Source organism: Tubulanus polymorphus, chromosome 7 (genome assembly GCF_964204645.1).
Source record: "Tubulanus polymorphus chromosome 7, tnTubPoly1.2, whole genome shotgun sequence".
NCBI lineage: Eukaryota > Metazoa > Nemertea > Palaeonemertea > Tubulaniformes > Tubulanidae > Tubulanus > Tubulanus polymorphus.
In genome coordinates, this window is record NC_134031.1 from 4,334,736 (window position 1) to 4,352,150 (window position 17,415).

Here is a 17,415-nt window from a genome sequence, read left to right on the forward strand (position 1 = left end):
TTTTGCGTTTTACAATAAATTTTCAATCAAACTCATAAATAAATGTATCAAAACAATTTTGCGTTGTTTGCCAAGCTTGGCTTAATTTCAAATAAATACAAATCAAATCAGATTTTTTTCTAAAATTAAAAAGTAGACGGCTCACTCAACTACTTAGCCCTACTGTCACTGACTATATCGATAACAGCTCCTATTAAAATGTGGTACTAGTATAGCCAGCTTCTATATACGTATGACTACATCTACTGAGCAGACTTTATATTGCCGACTTTTCGGCATATTTTGCGGCTTCACTGGCTCCTTTTTCGATACAGGGCCATAAAAATATATTTCATTACGGCAGTACGCAATACGACATAGCCCGACACTAGGTTCGAATCCCGAATTGTTTCTGGACGATAATTTTCAGCATAGACTGGGAGGTTCGAATCCCGAATTGTTTCTGAACGAGAAACGAGATTCGAATCGCGATTACTTTTGCCATGTCTTTATTCTATTGAATCAAGTTAATTTTCTAATTTTCTATTTAACCATTATTAACTGTGAAACAGTATGCGTCACTACATGTTCAAGAATTGACATGGAGGAGTACTGAAGATATAAATGAAATCATGTATCATTAAGTGATGGTGGTATCTCAATCTGCACTAATAGCCTTTAGATCATTGTTGCCCCTCAGGAGGCAGGGGGGATTTGAACGACACCTATATCTCCTCAGTATAAATCTCCCTTGTTTGATAAAATGACAAAAAAGTCAACAAGAAACTGTTAATTTTAGTTCAAAACAATTTTTATTCTTTATATATCTCATGATTCATATAAATGCATCAGTACTATGTATACATATACATATATATTTTGTTTATTACTATTTATCTTTATACAAATACAGGTAGATAGATACCTGTTCGGTTGCCATGGTGGTTATATTTAAATTACTACGATTCTAAAACGACTCAGCACCATTTCAATGGAAAGTTTTAAAAAGTCTAAAAAAACATGCCCGAAATAAAAAGTTCTCATCTCATTTGTGAATCCATCAGTTTAAGTAGTACGAAATGATAATTAGGAATCAGAAATTTTCAATAAGACAAAATAAGAGAAATGTACGAGAAGTAGATGAATATTATTTCGTTATGATTTCGGTAATACTTGTAAAACTCAGATCAGGGGATCCAATATGAAATTGACTGTTCTATAAATAGTTAAGGGAAACTGAAGTAGAAAATTAGATATTTCTGACTGACGAATGTAGAACAAACACCAATGTAGCTAGTAAGTCTCCCGGATCGGCCCATGATTCTACAGGTTTCCAAGAGAATCTCGCATTGACGATTTATCTTTGATTTAATTTTTCTTGCCGGATTCAGTACGGTATATCAAACAGTCCAACACTATTATTGAATTGCATAGAACAAGCACAAATGGTTCATTTCAGCTAACGGTAAAAAAATACTTGCCATAAAACATACAGATGATTTTACTGTCCAATCAATTACTTCATACGCAAAATTTCACGGAGGATTTTCAACCCTACTTGCCAGGCACAGCGAACGAGTTTGTTTGATGTCGAAGTTTGATGTTAAAGTAATGTAATCCTCGATGAAAGCAAGCGGCAATTTCAATATGAAATCATTTTCATTTTCTAGACCTCTGATCCGTACGAAACGAAATGGCAAACCGAAAATAATGTAACAACATTCTCAAGTTTGTTGGCATTTAAATTATTCTATGATAATTAAGTCATTACATAGTCTGAGTAAATGCAAGTAGTAATATATAGGACTGGTAATTTTTGTATTTGATACTGGCCATTGTAGAGAGAATAGATGACTGATATTTAGGGTAACATAAGCCGCAATCGCACGGTGACGATTTGGCCCGGATTGGGCACTAGTCAAATTCGACCCATTCACACGTAAACCACTCACTCGATACTAATTAAACAATTTGCTTATCAAGCAAAGTTGCAATTTACACACAATTATTTGACCCGTGCTAAAATTTTACTCGGGCCTGGGTCCAACCTTTTTAGTCGGGCGAAATTTGGCACACGCGTGAACAGTCGTTCTGGGCCAAAAACACTCGTGTGATCGCGGCTGTTACCTCACTAAAAATTCTTGCCGAGTCTTCATCAACATTCATACACGCTTCATAAAATTTTAGACCCAGTAACGAAATGAGCGTGTAATAATCGGATAAATCATAATCAAATTTTCACCCAAGAATCGTGTATCGTATCTTATATTCTTCTAAATTCAAATTTTCGTTCTCGTAACAAATCTCTTCAGGATATGTACTCATATATCACACGTCATGCGGTCATTAAATAATCATCGTTTTTGTAATCAATCTTTTTCGTAAAACAACAGTTAAAGCTACACTTTACACAACGAACAAAATCGTTTTTCCATCATTCGCTTTAGGAAAATAATATAATCTTCAGTCTATATTCAGTGTATTTACATACATTTACATGTAAAATCATTTCAGCAGCTTATATATATGTGTGTATATAATATGTATACCGTATATGATATTATCGATGTTACCCCTAAACTGGCCGTTAAAGCCTGAACTCGACAACTTAGCTCTACTTTTTTTTTCAATGAAATTGCACATACAGGCATCGTTGAATAGATCGGTTCGTATTGTATAATATATAACAGCTTAAAAGCTTTGCGACAGCTTTTTCTTTCTACGTTACGGGATTAACAGACGTGTTTATCATATGGCACAATGAAACAGAGAAATCGATTAGGCCAGTTCCACATTTTGAGTGGTGCTACATTAGACAACAGATTCGATCATCGGAAATGAGCTATGTCGACTTGGCGGTCACAGCGCGGAACTGGGTACTTTAGATAATCAATAGAGGTTCAAATATATGCGCTTAATTCAGATAAGTTTAATCCAGATTATGACCCAATCCAGATAATATTTCAACCTATATATAAATGTTTGAAGTTTGATGATCTCTTATGAATCGGATGAACTTCATCGGTCCCAAATGATCTGAATTAAGCGGTGAGTTCTATTAAATGCATATACCATTTAAAATCATTAACACCTCATTAAAAAGAATTACAGTCAACTCTCGGTTATCCCCCATTCCCGGCTACCGCCGAGTAAAAGCTTTGTGCCGAATTAATTAATGCTTTTTAGCTTCCGATTTTTCATATCCGAAAATCCGTACTCTTCTCAATTTATTGAAAAAATCTTACAATGTTTGTACATTTAGGTTCGATTATCTGCCATCAAAAATATTCAATGCATGTAGATTACAAATTTACTAATCGGCAACAATAGGTCAATGTATATTATTACACTGATACTGTTGTTTGTAAATCAACTCCGGACGTTGTCCTCCAACTCATCCCCCATGTGAACATCTATGTTAGACTACAGGGACTACTGGTATTAAAATCTCATCACAGGGTACAATTGATAAATATGGATATTTCAGATGATAGAAAACTTTTCACTTCTTTTCATAAAAGGCAGAGTTTAACAAAACAGTTCATGAGTTTATAGAAAACAGCTTGTTGATAATACGATAAAAAAATGGTCGCTTAATTTCAGGGTCTTGCACAAAACGAAAATTTCCGAAACTCGTTTATAGTGGCAGATAACCGGGAGTTGATTGTAGCTTGCGCAATGAGAGAATACATCATACATTCAATCCTGTATCGATAGTACACATATCTATTACTATTTTTAAAGACATTTCATTTTGTTTCCGATCAGATCTTCAGTTAATATCACACCAAAAACCATAATCATACATTAAATGGAGCACAATGTGTATTAAAACTGGGCAAGGTTCTTCTATAAGTCTATAGAGAACCAAAATGGCCTTATACTGGGCTTGAAGACTTGACTGTACGACTAGCTCAGGTGGACGATCCCTTGCACGTGGTCGTCTACTTATTCAGCGAACCGTGGTACTGCCCCGAACAAGCTGAATATTTTACACCGTTACACGGTGTTATGTTATATTGATGTTTCAATTGTCCGAGCGAATCGAGCAGACGATTGTTAGCCGCATCGAGAGCGTGTAATCGGCGATCCTGGTTCTGTATTATACGCTCTTTCTGACCGACGATTCCGTGCAGTTCTTGTTGTTCCTTGCACAACTCCTCTTCAACCGTGATCAATCTGCGATAATCAAAACATCAAAATCAGTAAGAATTTTTCATAATCAACCAGTACTACAAGGCCAACTGCCCATCGTATTAAACTCAGAGTCCAAGGACACCATGTCTGAAATGCTTGACAATCCAACAATTTCAACATTCAGTGCCTCCTGGTGAACATACAGAGAAACCGATGACCTCGCAAGAATCATAAAACATGTAACGAGCTACAATTGCGCAATTGAATGCGGTAACAAAATACGCGGAGATGTAAAAATGGCAATACTATTGATAACTTATATAGCCCTCTGGTGAAGGAATGCTAATGATGCTAACTGGTGGTGAAAATAATACACTCACTGGGTAATTCCAATTCTTTGTGAAGAAATGCGTCATTGACAGTGCTATCAATTATAGAATATTTAGATTCAAGTTAAACATGTTGATATTTTCCTAAAAACCCATCCCCGATATATGAAACTAAGATGGCCAATGACTGCATAACAATCGACTGATACAAAAACCCGTCTGATATGTTAAGATCTCTTCCCAATGTATACCAAGCACAAATGTCAATGTATACAACAAACTTTAAAGCTAAATGACCTCTATTGGAACAAAAAAGGTCACCAGACAGCCATCTTATTTTCGATTAAACCAATTTTCCTCAATAACAGACAAACGAATGTACAATTGGTGAAAGTAAACGCAATAGCCTGCTGGGGCTTTCCCCAAGTGATCTAATCACATGAGGAGTTAGAGACCATCATATCTCGTGTGACATCCAGTAGTTGATTAATGAACCGTGATGGAATAAGCATGAGTCATATTCTATAATAATAAACGGCTGAATTACAAAGCTTAACTATTCAGAGACATAGCAACTGTAGTACATGATTTCTTCAAGCTAAACTCGCTATACATGTATTTAAGAGTAACAAACAAAAAATCCTCAATCATTAAAACAGTGAATGAAACATGCAGCGAATCACACAGGAAACTAAAAAGGTTTAATGCTTGAATGGACATATCTGAAGCAAAGTTTTAGTTCCATGCGGTTGAATCATTATTGAATTTTTAAGAGTTTTTTTATAAGAGTTGCGAAGTTCAAATCTCGAGTCAGAATAAATCGATCATCGAAAATGCCCATGCTATGTAGAAATAAGCAACTGTTGAACTACGGTGAGTCGTTGGGTGGGGGTTAGTGAACAACATGAAGCTTGTATATAGTTGTGTAGATAAATACCGTGTATATCGCTGTTAGTAGTGAACCAAGCATCTCTCTGGTGTTAAATCAACGTTTGATACCTTTGTATGATGCCTTTCATTTGTCCGTCTTTCTCTGTCGGTTTGATCGACAGTTCGTTGTTTTCGAGTTTGTGTTGCCACTGTCGGATCAAGTGTTCCTGGTTCGATTCTTTCTGGTGCAGTTTTTCCTCGGCCTCGCGTAGACGTGCCTGAGTTTCGGCGAGTTGCTTCGATAGTTTGTCGATCTCGCTTTCGTACTGAAATCAGACAATCGCGCCAATGATTAACGACGGGATAGAACGATTCGTTTAGGCTGAAAATGCAGCTTCGTTACACAAACGAGTAATTAAATGGAAAATGGAAATTTTTTTTTCACAAAAACCTAGGATATAGTAGAATAACCACACTCAAACGTGGAGAATAAATGATATAATAAATACCCACTACGTACAGATTAGAAATTTTGAAAACCAAGAATTTATTGAATCAAAATTCTTTAAGACACAACATTTCGAACTGTCACTAGAGATCATCATCAGGTGCGTGAACAATGATCTCAAATGACCTATAAAGTCAAATGATAAAGACAATTGTATGTAGGTTACGTGGTTACATGAAGCTGTATTCAGGTGGTGTTAATCCAGATTAAAAAGGTTTTTATCATTCTGGGGGGGGGGGGGGCAATTGTCCTAGAATCCTCAAATGAGAGTACAAAATGTTGTGTCATCTTAAAACTTTTTGATTCAATTAATTCTTGGTTTTAAAACTTTTAAATCTGTACATAGTGGGTTTTTATCGCACGAGCCTATGATATGTACGTATTTCTAACATGCAGGGGACAAAAAACTATAGGCTATGACCATGTCCACTCTCGAGATTCTGTACACATGAATGAAAAAGCGTTTGATGAAAAAAGTAAACTAAGACCATATAAGGGCGCTGAGATCGGTAGAATATAATAGCACCCTGACAATCGGTACTTACAGGATGTTTTTTATATCGCGTAAGCTTCGTTTAAAACACAAGCACTCATTGAGTTACGATACGAAAATAAATCACGACTTCGAATTTTTCAATATTATACACGATCTATTAAATATTCACCTCTACTTTGCTGAGTTCTTGCGCTTGTAGTTTATGTTGTACGGAGCGCACGCCCATTCGGATCGATCCCGTCGGTATCGGCAGCGAAGCTCTACGCTGACTGTTCGCCGGGTTATATCTCGGGCTGTCCGGCGGCGTCGACCATCCTGGAGAAATGTCCCAATTCGCGCCGGAGTGCGACGTCGTCGATATCACCGTATCGGTCGCCGTACGCCGCATGTGACTAACCGGCGCGCTTTGTTGCGACGAATTGCTTTTCGAAACGGAAAAATCGGCGCTACGCGAAATGTTTTTATCTTGGTTAGCCATCCACGACGATTTGGAAGTCTGTCCCGGCGACGGGGGCGAGGTTAACGTCGGCGACGCAAGCGTCAAACTCGCCGATCGGTAACAACCGGGCGACGACGAAAGCGAAGACGAACGATAGTGTCGCGCTTTACCGCTAGGCGGCATCAGTAAGCATTCATCGCTGCGAGACGATCCGGTGAATCGCGGCACGTTCAAATCAACCGGTTTGATGACCGGCGAACGCGGCGGAACTTTGCGTTCGCGGCGTTGTAACGAACCGTCCTCGCTGCTCGTCGAGCCCGAACTCACCGACGAGACTTTCTTCGAACGTCCGACGCTATTATTGTGACTAGAACTGTTGGCTGGATGATGATGATGATGATGAGGTTGAGGATGATGTTGATGATGTCTATAAACGGGGTTAGCGAACGATAACGGCTGCCGCGGCGTCGGGGTTATTTCCGGTACGGCTGCCGAATCGACCGGCGAACTCGACTGACTGAAACTGGCGCCGTAGCTCTGATATCCGGACGACGCGACGTTCGACGTTTGACTAATCTCGCTGCGGTTATCGGCCGTTCCGCCGCTGCCGCCGTTCGCGACACGGTCGTCGGAGAACGGAATCAAATCGATGAATTCGCCGCCGTTGATGACTTCGGCCGCGCGCACCATCTGATTCCACGACTCGTTCAGTTTCTCCTCGTTCGCTTTCAAGTCTCTCATCGGACGGTTGAACGACGCGCTCGGACTCAAACTCGTGTCTTCTAATGCGCTGAAGAACGCGTTGTCTTCGTGCGTCGTTTGCTGACAGGCGCGGTGCGCGCGCGCTAAATTACTCATCACGCAACGATCGTAGACCTGCGTTAGATCCGCGTCGCCGAAACGGAAGTCGAGATTTCGCGCGCCGCTGTTGCGACGTAGTTCCGGCGTCGACGACGACGCCGGCGGGTAAAGCACGTCGCCGCGTACCGGCGTGTTCTCTTTCTCCCACACGTTGTCGTAGTTACGCGTGCGACTGCTGCCCGCGACCGAACGCGGCCGTTTTAAAGTCAGGTCCGGGTTGTCGACGGCGTGCGTGATGTTTTTCAGAATGTCGGTTAAATCGTCCAAACGTTTCTCAGACGGCTGAAAAACCAAGATGGCAGAAAATTAATCATTCATTTTGTGGAGTTTTGAAAATTTTGAGATGATTCCCATAGATTTACTTGTTCAAATATGCCTGTTCTGCATTAGTGTAATTATTTCTATTATATCTTATTGATTCTATTACAATCTGGATTCAATGCAGTCAAAATTTTCAAAGCATTGATAATAAAACAATAATAGACATTTATACGTATACCGCACTGCAGTGCAGTTTACAATTTAAAGACGCGTTCGAATTGCTAATAAAAATGTTCTTCAAAAAGGAAAATTCTAAGACGAGATTTAAAATTCTCAATGTCATTACAGTTCTGAAGACAAAGTATTTATTGTCTACAGTCAATTTTTAACCCGCAACTGTCAAACTGGTCCCAGTTCCGGAGTTGCGAATAAGATTTAACCTTGAAGGCAAAAAGTTAGAGAGCTATTAACTATTATCAATGAAAACCTAACACAGGGTCATTCTAACTGGGTCGTCGATATTAATCCATAAGGATTCACAAAAATACAGGATCAAGGAGGTTCACCGCAGAAGTAAGTAACCAAAGAGGACAACATCAAGAACAGTAACAATGTAAAGGAGACAACAACGAATTAACATGCTTTTAACAGGAGATTCAAACCGGCAACCAAAGCAAATCAGCAAATTAAATCTGTTATCAAATATTGCAGTTTTAAACTGAGTCGTTCCAAATGTAGTTCGCAGTCTTTTTGAAAGAAGGATACAGTCAAACATTGCTCGCGACAATACAGCATATCGAATATTGATATCGAATGATTTTCAAATAGATACAAATGAAAGCAATGTTCGCCTGCATTCATCCGAGAAGCAAAATAAAAAGAACACTGCCCCCAGTGCACACAACAACTACCTCTAATACCTTATCCAACGTTTCTACAAGCAGTGAATGTAGAATGGATAGCTCCTTCCCGAGGTCGATATAACCTTCGAAATCAAGCGTATCTGATGATTCAGTTGTACACTGAAAATAGATAAAATTGAATGACATTCTTATAATAACAATTGAATTTTCTATAGCGCCCTTTTTACTGAGACACAATGCTTTTCCTTAGTTGGGAGTTATTACCACAGCCTATAACTCCAACCGCTTCATTAGTCATCTCTCCCTGGGGAGAAGTAACACCCGAGCACCTGTTAGGCACTGAGGAGGCGCTGAGGAGGCACTGAGGAGTCATCTTTCAGGCCGGGTACCCACTTACTCTTGGGTCGAGAAAGGCAATGAGGATAAGTGTCTTGTTTGAGGACTAAAATGAGAAATCTGTTTAAAACCGTGGTAAACTTACGGATATTTTGTTTAGGAAACTTTTCATCGTAGCCCATTCACGTTCGACAAAAACGTTCATGTATGTCATGTATTCTTCTTTGCCGCCGAATTTCGTAAAGTTTGCGAGACTCTGGATCGTTTTTGCGATTAATGTGAGATTCCGTGCTGATTTCTCATCTGGATATTCTACAAAATAATGCCAAAAACTGATTATGTATGTTCAACGTTTTTTTGGGTCAGAGGTGCAATAAGTTATGATTTACACGTAAGGCCAATCCCAAAGCATTCGTTTCGATAGCTAATCTAAGGAATAGTTGCTCATTCATTACTAAATACCATAGGAACAAAGAACTTTGAATTGTCACTTAGTCAACTATCCACTGGTTAACTCTAAGCAACTTTCGAGCAACTGGCCCCAGCATGTAATGACTCCATAACCATAGTGTTAAACCAAAACTAGACTTGTAATTCAGGCAAATATGATATTCTGCTTTAAAACTAACCTTGACTGAGACCGAACAGACTAGGAGACAGTATGGCTGGACATAGAAACCGTAGAAATATTGAAGCACTGATGAGATTGTCGCTGATATCCTCTTTACCGCGGTGATGACAACATTCACGAAAACTAGCGAAAACTTCTTTCAATTCTCTGTAAAATCAATTACATACCAGGAGATGAGATGCCGCTTAAAGTAACCCGTTAATTTGCACGGATTTAAGTTATAGCATACTTTGGAAAGTAACAGAAACTGTTGATTATTTTCACCCAGGCCATTTCGCAGTACATCATCAGATTCGTTTGGTTCTGTTGTAGACTGGCAGGTGGCAGCACTCTGGACGGATCCACCTCGCAATCATCGGGAAATTCGATAATCGACTTCACAAAATCGCTCAATGTATCGTGTAAATACTGAAGGAAAAGGAACATATAATTGCATTAGAGTAATTTGAAGAAAAATTGCGTGGTCACTTTCATTTGACTTGCTTTTCCCTTGACTTTTCCCTGACTATTCCATGACATGCATGTTGTTTTCCCTTGACTTAATCTGCTAAGAATCCAATTAATTAACTCTGTCAATTACGTAAGACTTAGATGGAAACTGTTTGATTTTACGCATGATCTAGCTATCTCAACAAATTTCCCTGACTTTTTTCAGATCTTAAGCTTTTTTGAAAAATTTCCTTCTGACTTTTTTAAAGAAAAGAAGATTCCCCAACTCTCCCTGATTTTTCTGATTTCAAAGTAAGTGGCAACCCTGAAAATTGAAGATTAAATTTTGCGCTGAAACCAATCTTATACTTTACCTTATCTCCGACTAGTTTCATGTATGCTTCAATTGACTTGGTAGCAATACTGTTCCCACGGAATGTCATATGTTCATTATCTAAACAGAAGCAAATTAAATCCTCAAATTCATAACTAATTAACCATTATTTCAGGAATTATGTCCCCCATAAACTGGTAATTTGCCACACAAATAAGATAGACTTAGCAACACAAATATAATGGAATTAAACCAACAGTCAGGGGTAGTCAAAATAACTTAATAAGTTTCAAACAATAAGATTTATTAAAGAGGGACAGAATCATACAAACGAGCATTTCTGAATCCTTGGAATTGCTTGAATGTTCTTAAATAGTCTTAAATTTTTGAAATTCGAAGCTTGAGAGGGGTGTTTTCTGGACCTTTCAGGCAAAATATTCAGGAAATTTCAGGAAATTTTGAACTAAGTATGCTGAACTTGGATTTAAAAGGGGGTCATCCGCACTCCAACCCCTTCTGGCGACGCACATGAATATCAATGTTTTTGTTCTACCCATATATATATTACCTAGCCTGTCAACTTCTGCCATCACGATGTCTGTTAGAAACTTCTTGGCCTGGCCAAGATTTTGAAAGATGTGTACTAAAGACGTGGCCACGTCGGTTTTCGCCTTGACGCTCACTAACGGCTCAAGTACATCGACTAGCACCAAATAATTATCAGTCAGATACTGGAATATAATAACGTTCGAAGTATTTTCTAACGTAATAGAAGCGAAAAATAGAAATAGAAATGAATGTAATTTATTCTACCTGGATGAAATTCTTGTACATAACCATAGGCAGTATTTCAATAGTTTGATACTTGGCCTTGATACGAATAATCGGGAGTTCATTCTTCTCCTTGCCTTTGCCTAGTATTGCACAACTAGCCGTATACCTGCGTATGAAAAAAAAAACAATCGAAAAACGAACTTCATGAGATTAATAGGAAATATGGCAGAACACACAGTACAAACAACAATGTATGTAAAGTTCTTGAGTAAAAGGTTTGTATATTTGAGCAACGATTCAGCTATAGACTAATAGCAAAAATACATAAAGAGGACCCTCTTTATGTTATTTTGCTAATAGCCATTCTTAGGCATACTGCATGCCTATTGATCTATAGCCAAAATATTCCTCAAATATATACCCCTTAAACTCAAGAACTTTACATCTTTGGCTGAACCATTGCAGAATTTATCTTGTATTTATCACAGCAGTACTCTCAATTACAGGTTTTAGAGGGGCGGCCACCCGTTTAATTTTTACATCCACCCCTCTGAGAATCAGCCACCCATTATAAAATATCTTCCACTACTACCAGAGTGGATGTCTATATTCTTTCAATGCTGCTTTGAATTATATTTAGCTGATGTAAAAATTAGAAGATTACACCGAAATTAAGCTTAGATTTTTGTTATTTTTTGGGGGATCGAAAGCTTTGCTACTTCAGCAGCCACGATGTAATAATGTTTTAAAATTCCAGCCTATGGAGAACACTGCACAGATATTGTTTATCTTCTCGACTAATTAATACATACCATCTTTCAATGAGATGACGACTGTGTATTTCTGTAACCGGTATATTTATATAACCGACCAACACGTTTTTCTCTTTTTTACGTTTTTTATCCGGTTCGCGATAGAGATTCACTGTTATAACGTCAACCGACGGAAGATTGCTGTAAATATAAAATGACACATGATGGAATGATAGAACCATGGAAACAACAGACAGGGTCCCAACAGATCGGTCACTCCTGGATATAACAAGTTTTCAACGGGTTTTAAAGGAACAAAATTTCCCATTTCGAAGAAGTATCTGCATCATTTTTACATCCCAATTATTCCTCCTAAATTGGAACTGCTTATCTCATTAAACCATTAATTCAGTGGTTTCATAAGCAAATTTTGATTCTTTAATCTACCTAAACTCAGTTTCTAAATCGGTAACCGCCTAATTGGGTAAAAACAAATCCTGCTCCCAGCTGTATCGATTTAGGCTTAGTTTACCGTACAGCTAAAATCTAGACAAAAATTTCTAATTGCCTATTTCTCAAAATTGATGGAGTTTTAAAGGAGTAAGTTGGGGACTGTACGGTCCGAATACGAAAAAAACCTGATACAACACTAACCTGAAATCGAACTGTTCTCCCCAGAACAGCATGTCTCCTTTCGTTTTCGACGAGGTCCTCGCGTATAACGTCCGGTCTAAACATATCTCACAGAAATAACGTTTCTTCGGCGGCGTGTTTTTGGCTTCTTGTACCCAGATTTTCAGCGAGTTGTGAGTTCTCCTGATTTTGTCGTCGTCCGGGTTCATCGTTCTTCGCAAACTGAAGAGAAAAGAAAAACAAAAATATTGAAAATCGATTTTTTGAGTTTTCAAGGTTTTCCAGGTCAATGGCCACCCTGTATACCAATTATACCAGTACACACTGTACTTTTGAAGTAGAACATTCTACAGATCATTTACTCACCAATGAAGCCATTTTTCTCGTTCAGCCGCCGAACGACACGAATAATATTTATGGTTATTCTTGCTCATAACTTGGAAGCAGTTGTCTTGTTTCAGTATGCTGTGATGTAACGGCCGCACGACGACATCGGCAGCCGTTAAATCCTGAGTGTGGAATGGTGAATTCGTGATTAGCAGTGATTCGTGTGACCGCGACGTTCTCATGCAAACCGGTCCGGGAGGACTGAAAATAACATAAACGCACGTTCTTAGTCAATCCGTATAGATTTACTGATTAAACTCAATATTGGAATGACAGTTATATCTAAATGATAACAAACTGAAGGAATATACTCATTAACCCTTTCAGTGATGACTAATCAATACTCGAGAAAGTGCTGCAGATAATTTGAAACTTTTAACGATTTTACCCCAGTGAGTTGTATAACAAGCATACCGCTTTTTAGTGCATCTACACCACAGTGCGGTGTATCAATTAGTTACTAATATTTCTACATTTTAAACAGGGGCTGCCATCTTTCAATAAGAGATAGAAACTAATTACTAATAACATCAATAAACCGGGATGCAGTGTGTAGCGAAGTCCATCTCAGATCTATACACCGCACTGTGGTGTAGACACATGAAAGGGTTAGAATAGGATCAATTCACGAAAAACCCTTTAAATCGATCTAATTTCTTCCATATTTCAATCTATATCTTAAATCGATACAAGAGTTTATCATTTTTGTGAAACTGGACCCAGTAGCATAATAAAAAATAGCTAATTACACAGTTATATGTAAAGTTGAGTAAGAAATCGGTTCATTCTCAAAAATATAACATCAGAGTCAAATTTGAATCTAGAATTGTTTGAGCATATGGAGTCGGTAACAGAATAACTTTAAGTTTAAATTTGATCCAGGGTAGAATCATCAGAAACAAACTGATTTTTTAAGCCCTAGTCACGCTGAGAACCCTGGGGCCAGTTGCACAGTCGTGACTTAAGTCCAAAAGTGGTCTTAAATCTTAAGACTGGTCCTACGTTGTTAGATTGGCTATAGAACTAAGTTGGTCTTAGAATGGTCTTAAGTCTAAGCCATGACTATGCAACCGGCCCCTGATTATCGAAATTTTTTATGTATTTTCAATTTTCGCAATAACCTCATTGTTCTTCAGAGGCGTATCTGATAGGTTTTTTTAGAAATGATTTTTCCAGGTATGAAATCGGATGTAGGGCGAAAACAATGATAACAAAGATCCATTATCAAGATTACAACTGACAACATCAGACAAACAGCAAAACAACTGCAGCCTTTCAAACTCACATCAAAGCACAATAATGAAGTTAATCCGTTGTCGTGAACTTGGTTGCATCGAACTCACGGCGCTGAAATCTGGCTTTTTTACACGATTTTCAAAGTCAAATTTCAAAGAGAGCATCTGTTTTCAGCAAGGTTTTATCGTTATCCTTTCGGATAACAACTGCTGTTTCATCGATAACATGGAAAATTGAACTTTCTTCTTTAAACTGGGCCCGGAGTTAGCCGCGATCACACAAGCGTTTTGGGCCTGCCGCGGAACAACCATTTACATGGGTGCCTAATGGGCCCGTGCCAGTTTGGCCCAACCGAGGCGAAAACGTTGGACCAGGCCCCAGCCAAATTTTAGAACGGGTCAAATTTAAGCGTTTGAATTGCACCTGGTTCCGGAAGTGACTCACTTCGCTTTGCTTAAGCATTGTTTGATATCAAGTGAGTGGTTTACGTGTGAATGCACTATCTAGGCATGGGCCATATTTAACTCGGGCCTGATCCGGGCCAACGTGGCCCAAGAGTGTCTCAAGAGTGTGATGGTGGCTTATGAGTTGAGAGGAATAGAGAAATTTATGCCCGTGATAACGAGTACGAGTTCGGGGGCTACAAATAGCAAATATGTCGAGCGCTGATGAAAGGGAAATTCAATTAGTTTGTCATCACACTTTCGCTGAAAGCTGATGAAAAACACGAATGTAAAGGTTTTTGAAATGTCACCACTGACATTCAAACGCGCAACCTCGGCATCAAACGCTTCGGGAAAATTGCTGACAAACCGAAGGTAGTGAAAGAAATGGAAGCGAAAAAATGACCACCCCCGCATTTGAATCAAAATCGTGAATAATAATCACAGGAGTCCTAATAGCGTATTCTGGTTCATAATAAACACCCTGATGTAAAAAATGCAAGTTTAATTTCATAAGCGCATAGGTTTTATTTATTCAATCGGTTTTGATATGATAAGGAAATGCGGGCACCCGAAGAAAAACCTGATGCCACAATTTTAAAAGTGCATAGGTTTTATATAATTGGTTTTGATATGAAGATGATAAGGAAAACTGAAATGCGGCCACTCCAAGAAAACCCGATGCCACAAAGAGTTAGAAGCCTTGGATTCTGCTTCCAGAGTCGCCGGAGACAAATATCGATGGCCGAAGGGATGAAGAGAATTGAGTTAGTCTTGTTGGTTTTGCTTTCGTGCTAGCATCAAATCGAACCCAAAAAAATCAACCAGTTCGAAAATCAAACTCTTCTCAGAGATTTTGCCGCCAGTTGCGGATGGAATCTAATGCAGTTGTTTATCGATCGCGATTAGTTCACAGTCCGCCCGTTCTATTCGTAATTCTCATCACGATAATTCGCCATTTATTGTCTGCGCCGATAATCTTACACCCGAACAGTTCCAGTCGCTAACGACTATTCCTTCAGGAACGAAGCGGACGTGACACGAGAATCGCATACACGAAAATACCACACAACCCTACACCGACCGGCTATACAAATAACATGCATATGATTCAGAAACATTTAGTAAGGATTTAGATATGAATAAAGTTATATGTTAGGCTGAAAAAATGATACCTTGTTTCCCATCTGCTGAGGCTAAAAGTTGACCCAGCCAGGCACCTACACTCTCTGTACATAACTTTTAAAAATCATGATCAGACCTCGGAGTTCAATGATTACTCCAAGATCAGACTAGCAATGACTGACCCGGCTGCTAGAGAAATGAACTGATTACAAATTTCATTGGAATTTTCAAAATGAACCGGCCCTCTGCGGAGAAACAAGGTATCATTTTTTCAGCCTTATGTATAAAATGAAGAACTAAATTCATGCGCCATAGCACTGCACATCATGCAAAAACATCGGTAAATCCTGATTATTCTAAATCTACATCGATACGTTGTATAAATGAATTCCCGAAAACCAAAACAATCCACGAATTCGATAATTTGTCTAGACTAAGACTAATTATAGCGTATTTGTTGTGTAGCAATCACCACCTCACCTTTCATCAATAGTGGCCGGAAGAGATTCGTCGGGCGTGTACGCTCCAGGCAACGTGACACTACTACCGGTGCCACCTACGACGACGCTGCCGCTCGACGCTGTACTCTTACGGCTGATTCGACCCAAACTAAAACTACGTTTTAACGGACTGGAGGACGACGAGATTTTGTGGCTGAAACCGGGAGACAAATAAACATACAAAAAAACTGCCGATAAAACGCCCCACCAAGCTTGAAATAGCAGAGAACTTAGTCCTTCAGTCACAGGTCTACAATGGGAGATCTTAATACAAGCCAAAATCAAGGAACACCCCACAAAAAATTCGTAGAGCAAATAAGGTTTCCAGTTTTATATTGGCTCTGCTGTTGAAATGCAGTTCTTGAAATCATAAGCCGCGATCGCAAAAGCACTTATGACCCGTGCCAAATTAGGCCCGGAACAACTGTTCACATGGGTGCCAAATTGGCGAGTACCAGTTTGGCCCGATAAGATATGTCGGACCAGGCCCGAGCTAAATTTTAGCACGAATGTGCGTCTGAATTGCTACTGGTTGCGGAAGTGACTCTTGTTTTCCGCTTTTATTCAGCATTGTTGGAAGTGACTCCGCTTTGGTTCAGCATTGTTGAGTATTTGAGTGATTGGTAAAAGTGCTCCCTAATTAGGACAGGCTAAATTTGACAAGGGTCTGAGTTTGGCCAGCGCCAAATCGACTCCCGTGTAATCGCGGCTATATTCTCATATACAAATACTTTATACCGTATTCGTATATACGTCTCTTGATAAGTTTAGATATTGTATTAACATTGTAGGAACCTGTGACGAGAGTGACTAAGTTTTAGGAAAACTACCCGTCAATTCGAAGGACAAAACACAACGAATATCTATTCCAAGCGGAGGTGGGTTGTTCTAAAGCGATAATAATATCATGAAACAATTGAAAAAAACAGACGAATATATTGTCAACGGATATAAAGGAAATAGTCTAAAAATCGCTACTGCTAATGATGAAAAAAATCTAGAAAATGATTTCTAAGCAAGCTTAAAGCATATAAACTTCGTATTAATTTCATGTTTTGCGTCATTCATGCATTGAAAAAGTTAGTTAGAGAG

The 17,415-nt window shown here is 38.9% G+C and overlaps 1 protein-coding gene across 2 annotated transcripts in view; it reads right to left on the reverse strand.

Moving 5' to 3' along the window:
- Positions 1–812: 812 nt before the first annotated feature.
- Positions 813–17,415, reverse strand: part of LOC141908033 (disabled homolog 2-interacting protein-like) — a 62,157-nt gene continuing 45,554 nt past the window's right edge. For both annotated transcript variants that reach the window (XM_074797811.1, XM_074797813.1), the window contains 14 exons: positions 16,304–16,477; positions 12,999–13,220; positions 12,654–12,854; positions 12,060–12,200; positions 11,287–11,413; positions 11,042–11,204; positions 10,514–10,593; positions 9,940–10,118; positions 9,709–9,857; positions 9,225–9,391; positions 8,792–8,902; positions 6,489–7,901; positions 5,445–5,641; positions 813–4,158 (listed from right to left, as the gene is read on the reverse strand). In XM_074797811.1, the coding sequence (XP_074653912.1) occupies positions 3,924–4,158; positions 5,445–5,641; positions 6,489–7,901; positions 8,792–8,902; positions 9,225–9,391; positions 9,709–9,857; positions 9,940–10,118; positions 10,514–10,593; positions 11,042–11,204; positions 11,287–11,413; positions 12,060–12,200; positions 12,654–12,854; positions 12,999–13,220; positions 16,304–16,477 (3,559 nt within the window). In that variant the 3' untranslated portion in view covers positions 813–3,923. The remainder of the gene's footprint in view (positions 4,159–5,444; positions 5,642–6,488; positions 7,902–8,791; positions 8,903–9,224; positions 9,392–9,708; positions 9,858–9,939; positions 10,119–10,513; positions 10,594–11,041; positions 11,205–11,286; positions 11,414–12,059; positions 12,201–12,653; positions 12,855–12,998; positions 13,221–16,303; positions 16,478–17,415) is intronic.